At 54.5% G+C, this 21,573-nt stretch overlaps 1 protein-coding gene across 1 annotated transcript in view; it reads right to left on the bottom strand.

Moving 5' to 3' along the window:
• LOC140422575 (myosin-6-like) overlaps nt 1-21,573 on the bottom strand; it is a 232,384-nt gene that overhangs the window by 174,883 nt on the left and 35,928 nt on the right. The window contains 10 exon segments of the mRNA XM_072507581.1: nt 314-400; nt 551-618; nt 3,747-4,056; nt 5,204-5,329; nt 5,331-5,375; nt 12,684-12,833; nt 13,116-13,208; nt 13,210-13,235; nt 16,671-16,809; nt 19,734-19,837. Coding sequence (XP_072363682.1) covers nt 314-400; nt 551-618; nt 3,747-4,056; nt 5,204-5,329; nt 5,331-5,375; nt 12,684-12,833; nt 13,116-13,208; nt 13,210-13,235; nt 16,671-16,809; nt 19,734-19,837 — 1,148 coding nt within the window.

The following is a 21,573-nucleotide window of genomic DNA, read 5'->3' as shown; positions in this document are numbered from 1 at the left end:
TGTTCCTGTGCTAATGGGCCACCTCCTGTTCCTGTGTAACAGACTCGAGGGGCTGAATGGGCCTCCTCCTGTTCCTGTGTCACAGGCTCGAGGGGGCTGAATGGGCCTCCCCCTGTTTTCTGTGTAACAGACTCGAGGAGGAGGGGGGGCTGAATGGGCCTCCTCCTGTTCCTGTGTCACAGGCTCAAGGAGGGTGGGAGAGAGGTGGTGGGCACAGCGGGGGAGGGGGGGGGGGGACTGGTAGTTGGGTGGGGTGGTGTTAATGGGCCTTCTCCTGTTCCTGTGTTAATGGGCCTTCTACTGCCGTCCTTACCTGGAATCTTCCGTTCGTTGGGATGATACATCTGACAAAGTGAGGGTGTGTCGATCGCAGGTTCGCCATCAATTTGTTGAGGTTCTCCTGTTGGAAGGAAACAGAGACATCAGTCAGAGGAGGAGAGAGGGACAAATAGAGAGACAGAGAGGGAGGCAGACAGGACCAAGGAAACTGACAGGGTGAAATCGACAGGAGGAAGACTCGATCAATGGAGAGCGGAGCTGACGGCCTTACCCTGTGCAGCGCTGACACGGTCTGGAATGATGATCCCTTCTTCTTCGTGCCTTTCTTCTGTTCCGTAACTGAGCGGTTAAAGTGGAAAGACAGCGGGGTTAGATACAGAGTAAAGCTCTCTCTGTCCCATCAAACACTCCCAGGGACAGGTACAGCACGGGGTTAGATACAGAGTAAAGCTCCCTCTACACTGTCCCCATCAAACACTCCCAGGACAGGTACAGCACGGGGTTAGATACAGAGTAAAGCTCCCTCTACACTGTCCCCATCAAACACTCCCAGGACAGGTACAGCACGGGGTTAGATACAGAGTAAAGCTCCCTCTACACTGTCCCCATCAAACACTCCCAGGACAGGTACAGCATGGGGTTAGATACAGAGTAAAGCTCCCTCTACACTGTCCCCATCAAACACTCCCAGGACAGGTACAGCACGGGGTGAGATACAGAGTAAAGCTCCCTCTACACTGTCCCCATCAAACACTCCCAGGACAGGTACAGCATGGGGTTAGATACAGAGTAAAGCTCCCCTCTACACTGTCCCCATCAAACCCTCCCAGGACAGGTACAGCACGGGGTTAAATACAGAGAGCAGCTCCCTCTACACCTGTCCCCATCAAACATTCCCAGGACAGATACAGCACGGGGTTTAGATACAGAGTAAAGCTCCCTCTACACTGTCCCCATCAAACACTCCCAGGACAGGTACACCACGGGGTTAGGACACCGAGTAAAGCTCTCTCTACACTGTCCCCATCAAACACTCCCAGGACAGGTACAGCACGCGGTTAGATACAGAGTAAAGCTCCCTCTACACTGTCCCCATCAAACATTCCCAGGACAGGTACAGCACGGGGTTAGATACAGAGTAAAGCTCTCTCTACACTGTCCCCATCAAACACTCCCAGGACAGGTACAGCACGCGGTTAGATACAGAGTAAAGCTCCCTCTGCACTGTCCCCATCAAACACTCCCAGGACAGGTAGAGTACGGGGTTAGATACAGAGTAAAGCTCTCTCTACACTGTCCCCATCAAACACTCCCAGGACAGGTACAGCACGGGGTTAGATACAGAGTAAAGCTCCCTCTACACTGTCCCCATCAAATACTCCCAGGACAGGTACAGCACGGGGCTAGATACAGAGTAAAGCTCCCTCTACACTGTCCCCATCAAACACTCCCAGGACAGGTACAGCACGGGTTAGATACAGAGTAAAGCTCCCTCGACACTGTCCCCATCAAACACTCCCAGGACAGGTACAGCACAGGGTTAGATACAGAGTAAAGCTCCCTCTACACTGTCCCCATCAAACACTCCCAGGACAGGTACAGCACGGGGTTAGATACAGAGTAAAGCTCCCCTCTACACTGTCCCCATCAAACACTCCCAGGACAGGTACAGCACGGGGTTAGATACAGAGTAAAGCTCCCTCTACACTGTCCCCATCGAACACTCCCAGGACAGGTACAGCACGGGGTTAGATACAGAGTAAAGCTCCCTCTACACTGTCCCATCAATAATCCCAGGATGGGTACAGCACGGGGTTAGATACAGAGTAAACCTCCCTCTACACTGTCCCCCATCAATAATCCCAGGATGGGTACCCCATAATCCTTGGCACCTGGTCACTGATGTTTACTGATCGCAGTTTCTATCCAGGTTGTGTTGAGTTGTGCTGGCTGAGGGCTCGGACCTTGGTTGGTGAGGGAGTCGAGCCGTTTTGGGGGTCCAGCGTCTTTGGGGGTCAACCTGCTTGTGTCAGGGTCATCTTTGGGTGGTCAGGCATCATCACTGCAGGTCAAGGGTTGGGGGTCAAGGGTAGTCAATGGGGCCCAGAGTGATCATTGAACTAACTGTCCTGGTTGGGTCAATGGTCTTTGTTAGGGGTCAAGGGTCTGCTTGGCGGTCGAAGGTCATCATTTGTGGGTCAAATGTCATCCTGGCCTCCAAGGCCATCTCTGGTGTCAAGGGGTTGTCGATGGACATAGCAAAGAGTGGGGATTAATTGGGTGTTTCTCTGGTTGGCAATCAGTAGCTAGTGGTGTCCCTCAGGGATCAGTGTTGGGCCCACAACTGTTCGCATTTACATAGATGATTTGGAGTTGGGGACCAAGGGCAATGTGTCCAAGTTTGCAGACGACACTAAGATAAGTGGTAAAGCAAAAAGTGCAGAGGATACTGGAAGTCTGCAGAGGGATTTGGACAGGCTAAGTGAATGGGCTAGGGTCTGGCAGATGGAATACAATGTTGACAAATGTGAGGTTATCCATTTTGGTAGGAATAACAGCAAAAGGGATTATTATTGAAATGATAAAATATTAAAACATGCTGCTGTGCAGAGAGACCTGGGTGTGCTAGTGCATGAGTCGCAGAAAGTTGGTTTACAGGTGCAACAGGTGATTAAGAAGGCAAATGGAGTTTTGTCCTTCATTGCTAGAGGGATGGAGTTTAAGACTAGGGAGGTTCTGCTGCAATTGTATCAGGTGTTAGTGAGGCCACACCTGGAGTATTGTGTTCAGTTTTGGTCTCCTTACTTGAGAAAGGCCCCGTTACTGGCACTGGAGGGTGTGCAGAGGAGATTCACTAGGTTAATCCCAGAGCTGAAGGGGTTGGATTACGAGGAGAGGTTGAGCAGACTGGGACTGTACCCGTTGGAATTTTAGAAGGATGCAGGGGGATCTTACAGAAACATATAAAATTATGAAGGGAATAGATAGGATAGATGCGGGCAGGTTGTTTCCACTGGCGGGTGAAAGCAGAACTAGGAGGCACAGCCTCAAAATAAGGGGAAGTAGATTTGGGACTGAGTTTAGGAGGAACTTCTTCACCCAAAGGGTTGTGAATCTATGGAATTCCTTGCCCGGTGAAGCAGTAGAGGCTCCTTCATTAAATGTTTTTAGATAAAGAGAGATAGTTTTTTGAAGAATAAAGGAATTAAGGGTTATGGTGTTCGGGCCGGAAAGTGGAGCAGAGTCCACGAAAGATCAGCCATGATCTCATTTCATGGCGGAGCAGGCTCGAGGGGCCAGATGGCCTACTCCTGCTCCTAGTTCTGATGTTTATTATTGGGCGTCAAGGGTCAGCACTGGGATCAAGAGTTGTCACTTGACGAATTGTCCCGAAGGCGCCAAGGGGACTGTTTGGGTCAAGGGTCGTCATTGGGAGTCACGGGTCAGCGCAGAGGTCAGGCGCCTACCCGAATCCGCTCCGGCGTAGTTGGCGAAGAGGTTGGCCAGGATCTTCATGGAGGATTTTTGATACAGGCCAACGACGGTCTCATTCAGGGGGTCCTTGTTCTTTTGGAGCCAGCCGGTGATGTTGTAGTCCACCGTGCCTGCGTAGTGACAAAGCGCAAAGTGGGCCTCAGGCTTCCCCTTGACAATTCTCGGCTTCTGGAAGTTCCCCGACTTGCCCAAGTGGTTGTCGTAGAGTTTCGCCTTGAAGGTCATGTCGCTGGCCTTGGGGAACATGCACTCCTCCTCCAGGATCGACATTATCCCCATGGGCTGGAGGAGAGAGAGTGTTAGGGAAATACAGGTCATTCTCAGGGGTGTTCCATTTGTATTGGCAAACGTTAGAAATAAGGTGGAGTTTCAAGTTTAATTTAATGTTTCTCTGTCTGGAAGGGTCAAAACACATGGTTAGATTCATGCTCGACAAAGGTGTTTGACAAAATGGGGGTTGGTTAAGTTCCAACTATGTCTCGGTCGTGCTTAGAGAGGGCTACGGCGCGTGGGGTAAATAAACCAGCGACGGTTGCTCAGCAACAGGGACCTTGTAAGGTAGGAAAGCTTTTCAGTTTGAGTTCAGCTAATGTGATCGCAGAACAGGGACGGGATTCTCCCTTCTGGGGACTAAGTCCCCATGCTAGCGGGAAAACCGGTGCCAACCACTCAGGCGTCGGCAGCCCCCCGAAAGTGAGGAATTCGCCAAATTTACGGTGGCTAGGCTGATGCCGGAGAGGTTGGCGCGGCGAAGAGACGGGGCGAGTTCGCGCATGCGCGGACCGGCCGGCATATTTCCGCGCAGGCGCAGACTGGCCGGTGTGTTTCCGCGCATGCGCAGGGGTTCTCCGGGCAATATGGCGGAGCCCTACAGGAGCGGGATTCGCGACTCCCCCCCCCCCCCGCCCCCCGCCCCGACCCCCCAGGGATTTCTCCGTCCCGGGACAGGGTCGGAGAATCCCGTCCCAGAGCTCTGTTGAGGAAAGTTGCAGAGATTGGAAATTGACCGGCAAGGTATCTGCGGTCGCGCTAAGGTTCGTGAGAAATAGGTAGTTTGAGATAGGTAGTAAGAGAGAAGGCATCGCTCACAGCTCTGCTAGAGGCAGTTGGCTTTCGACGGCAGAAGAGAGAGTGCGTCTCTCTCTCTCTCTCTCTCAGCCTTGCTGGAGGAAAAGCCATACTACGGGGGGGCAACAGTTAAGAAAAGAGATGCCGGAAATCTAAAGTCGGCCCTGGTTAAGGACACTAGAGAAATGAAGAGAAGTTTCCAAGAAGTCTGAAGTTAACGGAACGAAAGAAAGTGCGACACAGAACAGATTCAGCAAAGTTGCAGAAATTGGGAAAGGCACAAGGCCGGATGGTGTGAGTGTGAGAGAGGACGGAGGGAGGTGTATTGAGGTGGGTGCACCGGGTAAGGGACGAAGCTGACCTTCTCTATCAGGTCGATGCAGGCTTGCAGATCCATCCCAAAGTCGATAAACTCCCACTCGATGCCCTCTTTCTTGTATTCCTCCTGTTCCAGGACGAACATGTGGTGATTGAAGAATTGCTGAAGCCTTCTCGTTGGTAAAGTTGATGCAAAGCTGTTCAAAACTGTTAAACTGGGCATGAGAGAGATGGACAGAGCGGGAGAGAGGAGGAGAGAGGGGGGAGGAGAGGGGGGGAGAGAGGAAGAGGGGGGAGAGAGGGAGGGAAGGAGTAGAGAAAGAGGGGGGGAGAGAGGGGGGGAGAGAGAGGGAGGGAGAGAGAGGGAGAGAGAGGGAGAGAGGGGGAGAGAGAGGGAGAGAGGGGAGAGAGAGGGAGAGAGGGGGAGAGAGGGGACAGAGAGAGTGAGGGAGGGAGAGGGAGAGAGGGGGAGAGAGGGGAGAGAGGGGGGAGAGGGGGAGAGAGGGGGGGACAGGGGGAGAGAGGGACAGAGAGGGGGAGAGAGGGGGAGAGCGGGGAGAGAGATGGGGAGAGAGCGAGGGTGAGAGGGGAAGAGAGAGAAGGGGAGAGGGGGAGAGAGGGGGAGAGAGAGGGAGAGAGAGGGAGAGAGAGAGAGAGTGGGAGAAAGTGGGAGAGAGGGGGAGAGAGGGGACAGAGAGAGGGGGAGAGAGGGAGAGTGAGGGAGAGAGGGGGAGAGAGGGGTAGAGAGGGGGAGAGAGGGGGAGAGAGGGGGGGAGATGGGGGGAGAGGGGGACAGAGGGGAGACAGAGGGACAGAGAGGGGGAGAGCGGGGGAGAGAGAGGGGGAGAGAGAGGGGGGAGAGAGGGAGAGAGAGGGAGAGAGAGGGAGAGAGGGGGGAGAGAGGGGACAGAGAGAGAGAGAGAGAGGGAGAGGGAGGGAGAGGAGGGGGAGAGAGGGGGGAGCGGGGGGAGAGGGGGAGAGAGGGGGAGACAGAGGGACAGAGAGGGGGGAGAGCGGGGAGAGAGAGGGGGGAAGAGAGTGAGGGGGAGAGTAAAGAGAGAGAAGGGAGAAGGGGGGAGAGAGAGAGGGAGAGAGACGGAGAGAGAGAGAGTGGGAGAAAGTGGGAGAGAGGGGGGAGAGAGAGGGGGGAGAGAGAGGGAGGGAGCGAGGGAGAGGGAGGGGGAGAGAGAACGGGAGAGAGAGGGATGGAGCGGGAGAGAGAGAGGGAGGGGAGGGGAGGACAGAGAGGGAGAGAGAGGGGGAGAGAGAAAGAGATCTTTATTCACACTGGCAATGTCCAGAGGAGCGTCAAGTCCAATTAACCCCGACCCCTGTGTTCCCTCCCCAGGCACCGAAAGGAGCGGGTATATAACACTCACCTCCATTTTTCAAACCTTCCAATGGCCCCGGAACCCTCCCTATCTCTGTAACCTCCTCCAGCCCCTACAACCCTCCCTATCTCTGTAAACTCCTCCAGCCCCTACAACCCCTCCCTATCTCTGTAACCACCTCCAGCCCCTACAACCCTCCCTATCTCTGTAACCTCCTCCAGCCCCTACAACCCTCCCTATCTCTGTAACCTCCTCCAGCCCCTACAACCCTCCCTATCTCTGTAACCTCCTCCAGCTCCTGCAACCCTCCCTATCTCTGTAACCTCCTCCAGCCCCGACAACTCTCCCTATCTCTGTAACCTCCTCCAGCCCCTACAACCCTCCCTATCTCTGTAACCTCCTCCAGCTCCTACAACCCTCCCTATCTCTGTAACCTCCTCCAGCCCCTACAACTCTCCCCTATCTCTGTAACCTCCTCCAGCACCTACACCCCTCCCTATCTCTGTAACTTCCTCCAGCCCCTACACCCTCCCTATCTCTGTAACCTCCTCCAGCCCCTACAACCCTCCCTATCTCTGTAACCTCCTCCAGCTCCTACAACCCTCCCTATCTCTGTAACCTCCTCCAGCCCCTACAACCCCTCCCTATCTCTGTAACCTCCTCCAGCACCTACACCCCTCCCTATCTCTGTAACCTCCTCCAGCCCCTACACCCCTCCTATCTCTGTAACCTCCTCCAGCCCCTACAACCCCTCCCTATCTCTGTAACCTCCTCCAGCTCCTACAACCCTCCCTATCTCTGTAACCTCCTCCAGCCCCTACAACCCTCCCCTATCTCTGTAACCTCCTCCAGCACCTACACCCCTCCCTATCTCTGTAACCCCTCCTCCAGCCCCTACACCCCTCCCTATCTCTGTAACCTCCTCCAGCCCCGACAATTCTCCCTATCTCTGTAACCTCCCTCCCCAGCCCCTACAACCCTCCCCTATCTCTGTAACCTCCTCCAGCCCCTACAACCCTCCCTATCTCTGTAACCTCCTCCAGCCCCTACAACCCTCCCTATCTCTGTAACCTCCTCCAGCTCCCTACAACCCTCCCTATCCCTGTAACCTCCCCCCAGCTCCCTACAACCCTCCCTATCTCTGTAACCTCCTCCAGCCCCGACAATTCTCCCTATCTCTGTAACCTCCTCCAGCCCCTCCAACCCTCCCTATCTCTGTACCCTCCCCCAGCTCCCTACACCCTTCCCTATCTCTGTAACCTCCTCCAGCCCCCTACAACCCTCTCTAACTCTGTAGCCTCCTCAGGCCCCCCTACAAACCCTCCCTATCTCTGTAACCTTCTCCAGCCCCGACAACCCTCCCTATCTCTGTAACCTCCTCCAGCCCCCTACAACCCTCCCTATCTCTGTAAACCTCCTCAGCCCCTACAACCCTCCCTATCTCTGTAACCTCCTCCAGCCCCTACAACCCTCCCTATCTCTGTAACCTCCTCCAGCCCCGACAACCCTCCCTATCTCTGTAACCTCCTCCAGCCCCCTACAACCCCTCCCTAACTCTGTATCCTCCTCCAGCCCCCACAACCCTCCCTATCTCTGTAACCTCCTCCAGCCCCCTACAACCCTCCCTATCTCTGTAACCTCCTCCAGCCCCTACAACCCTCCCTATCTCTGTAACCTCCTCCAGCCCCGACAACCCTCCCTATCTCTGTAACCTCCTCCAGCCCCCTACAACCCTCCCCTAACTCTGTAACCTCCTCCAGCCCCCCACAACCCTACCCTATCTCTGTAACCTCCTCCAGCCCCTACACCCCTCCCTATCTCTGTAACCTCCTCCAGCCCCTACACCCCTCCCTATCTCTGTAACATCCTCCAGCCCCTACACCCCTCCCTATCTCTGTAACATCCTCCAGCCCCTACAACCCTCCCTATCTCTGTAACCTCCTCCAGCCCCTAGAACCCTCCCATCTCTGTAACCTCCTCCAGCCCCTAGAACCCTCCCTATCTCTGTAACCAATGTCTGTGAAGGACATTCAAATGGGTCATTGGATAGACATATGGACGATAAGGGAATATTGTAGATGGGCTTTCGAGTGGTTTCACAGGTCGGCGCAACATCGAGGGCCGAAGGGCCTGTACTGCGCTGTAATGTTCTATGTTCTGTGGGAGTGTTTGATGGGGAGAGTGTAGAGGGAGCTTTACTCTGTATCTAACCCGTGCTGTACCTGTCCTGGAAGTGTTTGATGGGGGACAGTGTAGAGGGAGCTTTACTCTGTATTTAACCCCGTGCTGTACCTGTCCTGGGAGTGTTTGATGGGGACAGTGCAGACGGAGCTTTACTCTGTATCTAACCCCGTGCTGCACCTGTCCTGGGAGTGTTTGAAGGGGACAGTGTAGGGGGAGCTTTACTCTGTATCTAACCCCGTGCTGTACCTGTCCTGGAGTGTTTGATGGAGACAGTGCAGACGGAGCTTTACTCTGTATCTAACCTCGTGCTGTACCTGTCCTGGGAGTGTTTGATGGGGACAGTGTAGAGGCAGCTTTACTCTGTATCTAACCCCATGCTATACCTGTCCTGGGAGTGTTTGATGGGGACAGTGTAGAGGGAGCTTTACTCTGTATCTAACTCCGTGCTGTTCCTGTCCTGGGAGTGTTTGATGGGGACAGTGTAGAGGCAGCTTTACTCTGTATCTAACCCCATGCTGTACCTGTCCTGGGAGTGTTTGATGGGGACAGTGTAGAGGGAGCTTTACTCTGTATCTAACCCCGTGCTGTACCTGTCCTGGGAGTGTTTGATGGGGACAGTGTAGAGGGAGCTTTACTCTGTATCTGACACCGTGCTGTACCTGTCCTGGGAGTGTTTGATGGGGACAGTGTAGAGGGAGCTTTACTCTGTATCTAACCCCGTGCTATACCTGTCCTGGGAGTGTTTGATGGGGACAGTGTAGAGGGAGCTTTACTCTGTATCTAACCCCGTGCTGTACCTGTCCTGGGAGTGTTTGATGGGGACAGTGCAGAAGGGAGCTTTACTCTGTATCTAACCCCGTGCTGTACCTGTCCTGGGTGTGTTTGATGGGGACAGTTGTAGAGGGAGCTTTACTCTGTATCTAACCCCGTGCTGTACCTGTCCTGGGAGGGTGGTGGTTGATGGGAAATGTTCAGAATGGAGTTCTGTCACAAGTGGAGTACCACAAGGATCTGTTCTGGGGCGTTGCTGTTTGTCATTTTTAGCAATGACCTAGAGGAAGGCGCGGAAGGGTGGGTGAGTAAATTTGCAGACGATACTAAAGTCGGTGGTGTTTGTCGATAGTGTGGAAGGATGTTGCAGGTTACAGAGGGATATAGATAAGCTGCAGAGCTGGCTGAGAGGTGGCAAATGGAGTTTAATGTAGAGAAGTGTGAGGTGATTCACTTTGGAAGGAAAAACAGGAATGTGGAATATTTGGCTAATGGAAAAGTTCTTGAAAGCTGTGGATGAGCAGAGGGATCTAGGTGTCCATGTACATAGATCCCTGAAAGTTGCCACCCAGGTTGATAGGGTGGTGAAGAAGGCCTATGGAGTGTTGGCCTTTATTGGTAGAGGGATTGAGTTCCGGAGTCGGAGGTCATGTTGCAGCTGTACAGAACTCTGGTACGGCCGCATTTGGAGTATTGCGTACAGTTCTGGTCACCGCATTATAGGAAGGACGTGGAGGCTTTGGAACTGGTGCAGAGGAGATTCACCAGGATGTTGCCTGGTATGGAGGGAAAATCTTATGAGGAAAGGCTGATGGACTTGAGGTTGTTTTCGTTGGAGAGAAGAAGGTTAAGAGGAGACTTAATAGAGGCATACAAAATGATCAGGGGGTTGGATAGGGTGGACAGTGAGAGCCTTCTCCCGCGGATAGAAATGGCTGGCACGAGGGGACATAGCCTTAAACTGAGGGGTAATAGATATAGGACAGAGGTCAGGGGTAGGTTCTTTACGCAAAGAGTAGTGAGGCCGTGGAATGCCCTACCTGCTACAGTAGTGAATTCGCCAACATTGAGGGCATTTAAAAGTTTATTGGATAAACATACGGATGATAATGGTATAGTGTAGGTTAGATGGCTTTTGTTTCGGTGCAACATCGTGGGCCGAAGGGCCTGTACTGCGCTGTATTGTTCTATGTTCTATGTTTGATGGGGACAGTACAGAGGGAGCTTTACTCTGTATCTAACCCCGGTGCTGTACCTGTCCTGGGAGTGTTTGATGGGGACAGTGTAGAGGGAGCTTTACTCTGTATCTAACCCTGTGCTGTACCTGTCCCTGGGAGTGTTTGATGGCGACAGTGTAGAGGGAGCTTTACTTTGTATCTAACCCCTTGCTGTACCTGTCCTGGGAGTGTTTGATGGGGACAGTGTAGACGGAGCTTTACTCTGTATCTAACCCCGTGCTGTACCTGTCCTGGGAGTGTTTGCTGGGGACAGTGTAGAGGGAGCTTTACTCTGTATCTAACCCCGTGCTGTACCTGTCCTGGGAGTGTTTGATGGGGACAGTGCAGAGGGAGCTTTACTCTGTATCTAACCCCGTGCTGTACCTGTCCTGGGGAGTGTTTGATGGGGACAGTGTTAGAGGAGCTTTACTCTGTATCTAACCCTGTGCTGTTACCTGTCCTGGAGTGTTTGATGGCGACAGTGTAGAGGGAGCTTTACTTTGTATCTAACCCCTTGCTGTACCTGTCCTGGAGAGTGTTTGATGGGGACAGTGTAGACGGAGCTTTACTCTGTATCTAACCCCGTGCTGTACCTGTCCTGGGAGTGTTTGCTGGGGACAGTGTAGAGGGAGCTTTACTCTGTATCTAACCCCGTGCTGTACCTGTCCTGGAGTGTTTGCTGGGGGACAGTGTAGAGGGAGCTTTACTCTGTATCTATCCCCGTGCTGTACCTGTCCTGGAGTGTTGGATGGGGACAGTGTAGAGGGAGCTTTACTCTGTATCTAGCCCCGTGTTGTACCTGTCCTGAGAGTGTTTGATGGGGACAGTGCAGAGGGAGCTTTACTCTGTATCTAACCCCGTGCTGTACCCGTCCTGGGAGTGTTTGATGGGGACAGTGTAGAGGGAGCTTTACTCTGTATCTAACCCCGTGCTGTACCCGTCCTGGGAGTGTTTGATGGGGACAGTGTAGAGGGAGCTTTACTCTGTATCTAACCCCGTGCTGTACCTGTCCTGGGAGTGTTTGATGCGGACAGTGTAGAGGGAGCTTTACTCTGTATCTAACCCCGTGCTGTACCTGTCCTGGAGTGTTTGATGGGGGACAGTGTAGAGGGAGCTTACTCTGTATCTAACCCTGTGCTGTACCTGTCCTGGGAGTGTTTGATGGCGACAGTGTAGAGGGAGCTTTACTTTGTATCTAACCCCTTGCTGTACCTGTCCTGGGAGTGTTTGATGGGGACAGTGTAGACGGAGCTTTACTCTGTATCTAACCCCGTGCTGTACCTGTCCTGGGAGTGTTTGCTGGGGACAGTGTAGTAGGGAGCTTTACTCTGTATCTAACCCCGTGCTGTACCTGTCCTGGGAGTGTTTGCTGGGGACAGTTGTAGAGGGAGCTTTACTCTGTATCTATCCCCGGTGCTGTACCTGTCCTGGGAGTGTTGGATGGGGACAGTGTAGAGGGAGCTTTACTCTGTATCTAGCCCCGTGTTGTACCTGTCCTGAGAGTGTTTGATGGGGACAGTGCAGAGGGAGCTTTACTCTGTATCTAACCCCGTGCTGTACCCGTCCTGGGAGTGTTTGATGGGGACAGTGTAGAGGGAGCTTTACTCTGTATCTAACCCCGTGCTGTACCCGTCCTGGGAGTGTTTGATGGGGACAGTGTAGAGGGAGCTTTACTCTGTATCTAACCCCGTGCCTGTACTGTCCTGGGAGTGTTTGATGCGGACAGTGTAGAGGGAGCTTTTACTCTGTATCTAACCCCGTGCTGTACCTGTCCTGGGAGTGTTTGATGGGGACAGTGTAGAGGGAGCTTTACTCTGTATCTAACCCCGTGCTGTACCTGTCCTGGGAGTGTTTGATGGGGACAGTGTAGAGGGAGCTTTACTCTGTATCTAACCCCGTGCTGTACCTGTCCTGGGAGGTGTTTGATGGGGACAGTGTAGAGGGAGCTTTACTCTGTATCTGACCCCGTGCTCTACCTGTCCTGGGCGTGTTTGCTGGGACAGCGTGGATTGATACTCACATCAAAGATCTCGAACCCTGCGATGTCCAGCACACCGATGAAGTATTGCCTCGGGAGTTTGGTCTCCAGGGATTGGTTGATCCGCACCACCATCCAATTGAACATTTTCTCGTAGACGGATTTCGCCAGAGCTCCCACTGAGTACGATACCTGCCCGATGTTAAGCGAAGCGTTAGCTGTAGTGGGGGCCGGGGCTGAAACCCGGGAGGTGGGCGTGCGCTGGGAGAGGTTCTGGACGGGCGCTGGGAGAGGTTCGGGACGTCGGATCCGAGGCTGTGGGCCGGGATTCGGTTGCGGTGCGTCTGGGAGGGATGGGGGGGGGGGGGTCAGATTTTGGGGGGTCTGTGGGGTCGCGGAGGAAGTAGGCCCGGCCTTGGTTACGACGCGCCCGTCTCCCCCCCGCCACCCCCGCGCCGCTCCATGGGGGCTTACCTGCTGAACATTCTGCCCTTTGGTGACGTACTCATTCCCCACCTTCACCCGCGGATGACACAGTCCCTTCAGGAGGTCGGCAGAGTTCAGCCCCCATCAGGTAGGCAGACTTGTCAGCCTCTGGAAGGCAGGAGCAACGAGATTCCAGTCTCGGGAGAGGCAGGAAGTCGGTTAAATAACCCCCCCCTGCCCCCTCCCCGCCGCCCCCCCCCCACCCCCCCCAACCACCTGCCCAACCCCCAACCGGGCCCTCCCCCCAACCCCCCTCCCGCCCCCCCCACCCCCCCCTCCCCCCCCCCTCGCCCCCCCCCCCACCCTCCCTCCTTAATCCCTCTCTCCCTCCATCGCTCGGCTCGTTAATCCCTATCCTCCCCTCTCTCCCAATCTCTCCACTTCTATCCACCCTCTCTCTCTCTCCCTCCAACCTCTCCCCACTCTCTCCTCCAACCTCTCCCACTCTCGCTCTCCAACCCTCCTCAACGCCTACCCTCCCTCCCTTCTTAATCCCTAATCTCCTGCTCTCTCTCTCTCTCTCTCCTTTACCACATTCCCTCCCTCCCTCCTTAACCCCTAATCTCTCTCTCTCCTTTACCCCATTCCCTCCCTTCCTTCCTACCCCTAATCTCTCTCCTTTACCCCATTCCCCTCCTCCCTCCTTAACCCCTATCTCTCTCTCCTTTACCCCATCTTAACCCCTAATCTCTCTCTCTCCTTTACCCCATTCCCTCCCTCCTAAACCCCTAATCTCACTCTCTCCTTTACCCCATTCCCTCCCTCCCTCCTTAACCCCTAATCTCCCTCTCTCCTTTACCCCATTCCCTCCTCCCTCCTTAACCCCTAATCTCTCTCTCTCCTTTACCCCATCCCTCCCTCCCTCCTTAACCCCTAATCTCTCTCTCTCTCCTTTACCCATTCCCTCCCCCTTAACCCTCATCTCTCTCTCTCCTTTACCCCATTCCCTCCCTCCTTAACCCCTAATCACTCTCTCTCCTTTACCCCATTCCCTCCCTCCTTAACCCCTCATCTCTCTCACTCCTTTACCCCATTCCCTCCCTCCTTAACCCCTAATCTCTCTCTCTCCTTTACCCATTCCCTCCCTCAACCCCTAATCTCTCTCTCTCCTTTACCCCATTCCCACCCTCCTTAACCCCTAATCTCTCACTCTCCTTTACCCCCAATCCCTCCCTCCCTCCTTAACCCTAATCTCTCTCTCTCCTTTACCCCATTCCCTCCCTCCCTCCTTAACCCCAATCTCTCTCTCTCCTTTACCCCATTCCCTCCCTCCCTCCTTAACCCCTAATCTCTCTCTCTCCTTTACCCCATTCCCTCCCTCCCTCCTTGACCCCTAATCTCTCTCTCTCTCTCCTTTACCCCATTCCCTCCCTCCCTCCTTAACCCCTAATCTCTCTCTCTCCTTTACCCCATTCCCTCCCTCCCTCCTTAACCCCTAATCTCTCTCTCTCTCCTTTACCCCATTCCCTCCCTCCCTCCTTAACCCCTAATCTCTCTCTCTCTCCTTTACCCCATTCCCTCCCTCCCTCCTTAACGCCTAATCTCTCTCTCTCCTTTACCCCATTCCCTCCCTCCCTCCTTAACCCCTAATCTCCCTCTCTCCTTTACCCCATTCCCTCCCTCCCTCCTTAACCCCTAATCTCTCTCTCTCCTTTACCCCATTCCCTCCCTCCCTCCTTAACCCCTAATCTCTCTCTCTCTCCTTTACCCCATTCCCTCCCTCCCTCCTTGACCCCTAATCTCTCTCTCTCTCCTTTACCCCATTCCCTCCCTCCCTCCTTAACCCCTAATCTCTCTCTCTCCTTTACCCCATTCCCTCCCTCCCTCCTTAACCCCTAATCTCTCTCTCTCTCCTTTACCCCATTCCCTCCCTCCTTAACCCCTAATCTCTCTCTCTCCTTTACCCCATTCCCTCCCTCAACCCCTAATCTCTCTCTCTCCTTTACCCCATTCCCTCCCTCCTTAACCCCTAATCTCTCTCTCTCCTTTACCCCATTCCCTCCCTCCCTCCTTAACCCCTAATCTCTCTCTCTCCTTTACCCCATTCCCTCCCTCCCTCCTTAACCCCTAATCTCTCTCTCTCCTTTACCCCATTCCCTCCCTCCCTCCTTAACCCCTAATCTCTCTCTCTCCTTTACCCCATTCCCTCCCTCCCTCCTTGACCCCTAATCTCTCTCTCTCTCTCCTTTACCCCATTCCCTCCCTCCCTCCTTAACCCCTAATCTCTCTCTCTCCTTTACCCCATTCCCTCCCTCCCTCCTTAACCCCTAATCTCTCTCTCTCTCCTTTACCCCATTCCCTCCCTCCCTCCTTAACCCCTAATCTCTCTCTCTCTCCTTTACCCCATTCCCTCCCTCCCTCCTTAACGCCTAATCTCTCTCTCTCCTTTACCCCATTCCCTCCCTCCCTCCTTAACCCCTAATCTCCCTCTCTCCTTTACCCCATTCCCTCCCTCCCTCCTTAACCCCTAATCTCTCTCTCTCCTTTACCCCATTCCCTCCCTCCCTCCTTAACCCCTAATCTCTCTCTCTCTCCTTTACCCCATTCCCTCCCTCCTTAACCCCTCATCTCTCTCTCTCCTTTACCCCATTCCCTCCCTCCTTAACCCCTAATCTCTCTCTCTCTCCTTTACCCCATTCCCTCCCTCCCTTCTTATCCCCTAATCTCCGTCTATCACTCCTTTGCCACATTCCCTCCCTCCCTCCTTAACCCCTAATCTCTCTCTCTCCTTTACCCCATTTCCTCCCTCCCTCCTTAACCCCTAATCTCTCTCTCTCTCCTTTACCCCATTCCCTCCCTCCTTAACCCCTAATCTCTCTCTTTCTCCTTTACCCCATTCCCTCCCTCCCTCCTTGACCCCTAATCTCTCTCTCTCTACCCCATTCCCTCCCTCCCTCCTTAACTCCTAATCTCGCTCTCTCTCTCTCTCTCCTTTACCCCATTCCCTCCCTCCCTCCTCAGCCCCTAATCGTCTCGCTTGCTCTCTCTCTCACAGTAACCCCTTCCCTCTCGCCCTCCTTATCCCCTACTCTCCCCCTCTCTCTTTCATTTACCCCATTCCCTCTCTCCCTCCGTATCCCCTACCCTCCTTTTCTCTCTCTCTCTCCTTTCCCCAGAACGTCCCTCCCTCCCTCCATCCTGAACCTACCTTCCCTCTCCACCTCCCTCCCTAACCCCTACCTTCCCTCTCTCTCTCTCTCTCTCTCTCTCTCTCTCTTTCCCTCCTTAACCGCCAACTCTCCTTCTCTCTCTCTCCTTTACCCCATTCCCTCTCTCCCTCCTTAACCGCCAACTCTCCTTCTCTCTCTCTCTCCTTTACCCCTACCTTCCTTCTCTCCCTCCCCCCCCCCCCCCCAACGCCTTACCCTCCCTCTCAACCGCCCCCCCTCAATTTCTACCTCCCCTCCCTCTTGGAGATCTACCTCACCTCCCTTATCCCCCATCCCTTCCTCCCCATCAGTACGCCCGCCACCTCCCCTGTCCACGCCCCGTTGCGGCGGGTCCACCTCATGGGGGGGGGGGGGGGCTCCCTCCGTCGCTCACCCTCAGTCCCGTCAGGCTCGGCCTGCTCTTCTCGTTGCTTGGTCTTGAACCTCATGTTGCCGAAATGCATAATGGCACCAGTCAGCTTGTAAATCCCCATTTTCTCCTCAGCGGTGAACCCCAAGACGTCGAATGCGCTCTGCGGGAGCAGAAACGTGGCAACTGAAAACACCCCGCGTCCCTCAATCCCTCCCTGAGTGCCGGCGGGGGGGGTTTTCACAGCATGCAAATGCCATTCGGCCCATCGAGTCCGAGAACCCATCAACGCCCAATCCCGTTTCCCAACACTCAGTCTGTGGCCTCGTACGATGTGGAGTTTCAATGCTCGACAATGGAAGGATGCTTTTCTAATTGGAGGGCTGTGACCAGTGGTGTTCCACAGGGATCAATGCTGGGACCTTTGCTCTTTGTAGTATATAGAACATAGAACATAGAACAATACAGCGCAGTACAGGCCCTTCGGCCCACGATGTTGCACCGAAACAAAAGCCACCTAACCTACACTATGCCATTATCATCCATATGTTTATCCAATAAACTTTTAAATGCCCTCAATGTTGGCGAGTTCACTACTGTAGCAGGTAGGGCATTCCACGGCCTCACTACTCTTTGCGTAAAGAACCTACCTCTGACCTCTGTCCTATATCTATTACCCCTCAGTTTAAAGTTATGTCCCCTCGTGCCAGCCATATCCATCCGCGGGAGAAGGCTCTCACTGTCCACCCTATCCAACCCCCTGATCATTTTGTATGCCTCTATTAAGTCTCCTCTTAACCTTCTTCTCTCCAACGAAAACAACCTCAAGTCCGTCAGCCTTTCCTCATAAGATTTTCCCTCCATACCAGGCAACATCCTGGTAAATCTCCTCTGCACCCGCTCCAAAGCCTCCACGTCCTTCCTATAATGCGGTGACCAGAACTGTACGCAATACTCCAAATGCGGCCGGACCAGAGTTCTGTACAGCTGCAACATGACCTCCCGACTCAATTTATATAGATAAATGATTTGGAGGAAAATGTAACTGGTCTGATTAGTAAGTTTGCAGACGACACAAAGGTTGGTGGAATTGCGGATAGCGATGAGGACTGTCTGAGGATACAGCAGGATTTAGATTGTCTGGAGACTTGGGCGGAGAGATGGCAGATGGAGTTTAATCCGGACAAATGTGAGGTAATGCATTTTGGAAGGTCTAATGCAGGTAGGGAATATACAGTGAATGGTAGAACCCTCAAGAGTATTGAAAGTCAAAGAGATCTAGGAGTACAGGTCCACAGGTCACTGAAAGGGGCGACACAGGTGGAGAAGGTAGTCAAGAAGGCAGACGGCATGCTTGCCTTCATTGGCCGGGGCATTGAGTATAAGAATTGGCAAGTCATGTTGCAGCTGTATAGAACCTTAGTTAGGCCACACTTGGAGTATAGTGTTCAATTCTGGTCGCCACACTACCAGAAGGATGTGGAGGCTTTAGAGAGGGTGCAGAAGAGATTTACCAGAATGTTGCCTGGTATGGAGGGCATTAACTGTGAGGAGAGGTTGAATAAACTCGGTTTGTTCTCACTGGAACGAAGGAGGTTGAGGGGCGACCTGATAGAGGTCTACAACATTATGAGGGGCATAGACAGAGTGGATAGTCAGAGGCTTTTCCCCAGGGTAGAGGGGTCAATTACTAGGGGGCTTAGGTTTAAGGTGCGAGGGGCAAGGTTTAGAGTAGATGTACGAGGCACGTTTTTTACACAGAGGGTAGTGGGTGCCTGGAACTCGCTGCCGGAGGAGGTGGTGGAAGCAGGGACGATAGGGACATTTAAGGGGCATCTTGACAAATACATGAATGGGATGGGAATAGAGGGATACGGACCCAGGAAGTGTAGAAGATTGTAGTTTAGTCGGGCAGCATGGTCGGCACGGGCTTGGAGGGCCGAAGGGCCTGTTCCTGTGCTGTACGTTTCTTTGTTCTTTGTTATTTCGTAGATTATCATAGAATTTACAGTGCAGAAGGAGGCCATTCGGCCCATCGAGTCTGCACCAGGTGTTGGAAAGAGCACTCTACCCAAGGTCAACACCTCCACCCTATCCCCACAACCCAGTAACCCCACCCAACACTAAGGGCAATTTTGGACACTGAGGGCAATGTAGCATGGCCAATCCACCTAACCTGCACATCTTTGGACTGTGGGAGGAAACCGGAGCACCCGGAGGAAACCCACGCACACACGGGGAGGACGTGCAGACTCCGCACAGACAGTGACCCAAGCCGGGAATCGAACCTGGGACCCTGGAGCTGTGAAGCAGCAGTGCTAGCCACCATGGGAGAATGGGATCGAAGGCTATGGGGGAGAAAGCAGGATTAGGCTATTGAGTTGGATGATCAGCCATGATGGTGATGAATCGCGGAGCGGGCTCGAAGGGCCAAAATGCCTCCTCCTGCTCCTATCTTCTATGTATCTATATTCAGCCATTGAATGTCAAGGGGGCGGTGGTTAGATCCACTCTTGCCTGGCACTGCTGTGGCGCACATTTAGACAGATGTAATCTGCACGATACTGAGGGGGGGGGGGGTTGACAGCAAAGAGGCTGGTTGGGGAATCAGGGGGAGGGGGGGGGAAACAGCCTGGGAGGAGTGGGGGGGGGGGACAGCCTCAGGGTAGGGTGTCGGCCATTTTGGATAGAGATGAGGAGAATGCTCTTCGTTTCAAAGGGTTGTGAACCTTGGCGATTCCAGACCCCAGAGGATTGTGGGTGCCCAGCATCGAACACACTCCCCCACCAGCCTCCCCGAACAGGCGCCGGAATGGGGCGACTAGGGGCTTTTCACAGTAACTTCACTGAAGCCTGCTCGTGGCAATGAGCGGTTTTCATTTCGTTGCGGAGGGAGATGAGTAGATTGTGGGGGAGCCATTGGAGCGAAGGAATAACTGAAGGAAATTGGGATGGGCACGAGGCGTGCGACTCTGCATGACGGGGTTCGAGGCACTAAATCCCTTGGTACTTGACCCCTGGGCCCCGACCTTTGACCTAGTGACACCCGCAGCCCTCCGTAACGCATTTTGGCCCCTGGTCACTCACATCTGTGGCCATCAGCTCGTCAGCATCATCGATGGATGCCACGGTTGTTTCACCCTGTGAGATGAACCTGTAGTCGTAGGGGTTGTTCGTGACCAGCATCATCTCTGGGGGAGGGGAGGCGAGCGCGAGAGAAAAGAGAGAGAAAGAGAGAGAGCGAGAAGGTGAACGAGAGAGAAGAGGGAGAAAACCGAGGCATCACAGACAGCAAGGTTTGGGATGCAGGGGGAGAAGGTGGGTCGGTGGGGGATTGAGGGATGCGGGGAGAAGGTGGGGGATTGAGGGATGCGGGGAGAAGGTGGGGGATTGAGAGATGCGGGGAGAAGGTGGGTAGGTGGGGGATTGAGGGATACGGGGAGAAGGTGGGTCGGTGGGGGATTGAGGGATACGGGGAGAAGGTGGGGGATTGAGGGATACGGGGAGGAGGTTGGTAGGTGGGAGATTGAGGGATACGGGGAGAAGGTGGGGGATTGAGGGATACGGGGAGAAGGTGGGGGATTGAGGGATACGGGGAGGAGGTTGGTAGGTGGGAGATTGAGGGATACGGGGAGAAGGTGGGGGATTGAGGGATGCGGGGAGAAGGTGGGTCGGTGGGGGATTGAGGGATACGGGGAGAAGGTGGGTAGGTGGGAGATTGAGGGATACGGGGAGAAGGTGGGGGATTGAGGGATACGGGGAGAAGGTGGGTCGGTGGGGGATTGAGGGATGCGGGGAGAAGGTGGGGGATTGAGGGATGCGGGGAGAAGGTGGGTCGGTGGGGGATTGAGGGATGCGGGGAGAAGGTGGGTCGGTGGGGGATTGAGGGATGCGGGGAGAAGGTGGGTCGGTGGGGGATTGAGGGATGCGGGGAGAAGGTGGGGGATTGAGGGATGCGGGGAGAAGGTGGGTCGGTGGGGGATTGAGGGATACGGGGAGAAGGTGGGGGATTGAGGGATGCGGGGAGAAGGTGGGTCGGTGGGGGATTGAGGGATACGGGGAGAAGGTGGGTAGGTGGGAGACTGAGGGATACGGGAGAAGGTGGGGGATTGAGGGATACGGGGAGAAGGTGGGTAGGTGGGGGATTGAGGGATGCGGGGAGAAGGTGGGGGATTGAGGGATGCGGGGAGAAGGTGGGGGATTGAGGGATACGGGGAGAAGGTGGGTCGGTGGGGGATTGAGGGATACGGGGAGAAGGTGGGTAGGTGGGAGATTGAGGGATACGGGGAGAAGGTGGGGGATTGAGGGATACGGGGAGAAGGTGGGTCGGTGGGGGATTGAGGGATGCGGGGAGAAGGTGGGGGATTGAGGGATGCGGGGAGAAGGTGGGTCGGTGGGGGATTGAGGGATGCGGGGAGAAGGTGGGGGATTGAGGGATGCAGGGAGAAGGTGGGTCGGTGGGGGATTGAGGGATGCGGGGAGAAGGTGGGTCGGTGGGAGACTGAGGGATACGGGAGAAGGTGGAGGATTGAGGGATACGTGGAGAAGGTGGGGGATTGAGAGATGCGGGGAGAAGGTGGGTCGGTGGGGGATTGAGGGATACGGGGAGAAGGTGGGTCGGTGGGGGATTGAGGGATACGGGGAGAAGGTGGGTCGGTGGGGGATTGAGGGATGCGGGGAGAAGGTGGGTCGGTGGGGGATTGAGGGATACGGGGAGAAGGTGGGTCGGTGGGGGATTGAGGGATACGGGGAGAAGGTGGGTCGGTGGGGGATTGAGTGATGCGGGGAGAAGGTGGGTCGGTGGGGGATTGAGGGATGCGGGGAGAAGGTGGCTCGGTGGGGGATTGAGGGATGCGGGGAGAAGGTGGGTCGGTGGGGGATTGAGGGATACGGGGAGAAGGTGGGTCGGTGGGGGATTGAGTGATGC

Source organism: Scyliorhinus torazame, chromosome 5, assembly GCF_047496885.1.
Source record: "Scyliorhinus torazame isolate Kashiwa2021f chromosome 5, sScyTor2.1, whole genome shotgun sequence".
Classification (NCBI taxonomy): Eukaryota; Metazoa; Chordata; class Chondrichthyes; order Carcharhiniformes; family Scyliorhinidae; genus Scyliorhinus; species Scyliorhinus torazame.
The sequence above is the reverse complement of the archived record's forward strand: the minus strand, read 5'-3'. Positions and strand labels throughout refer to the sequence as shown.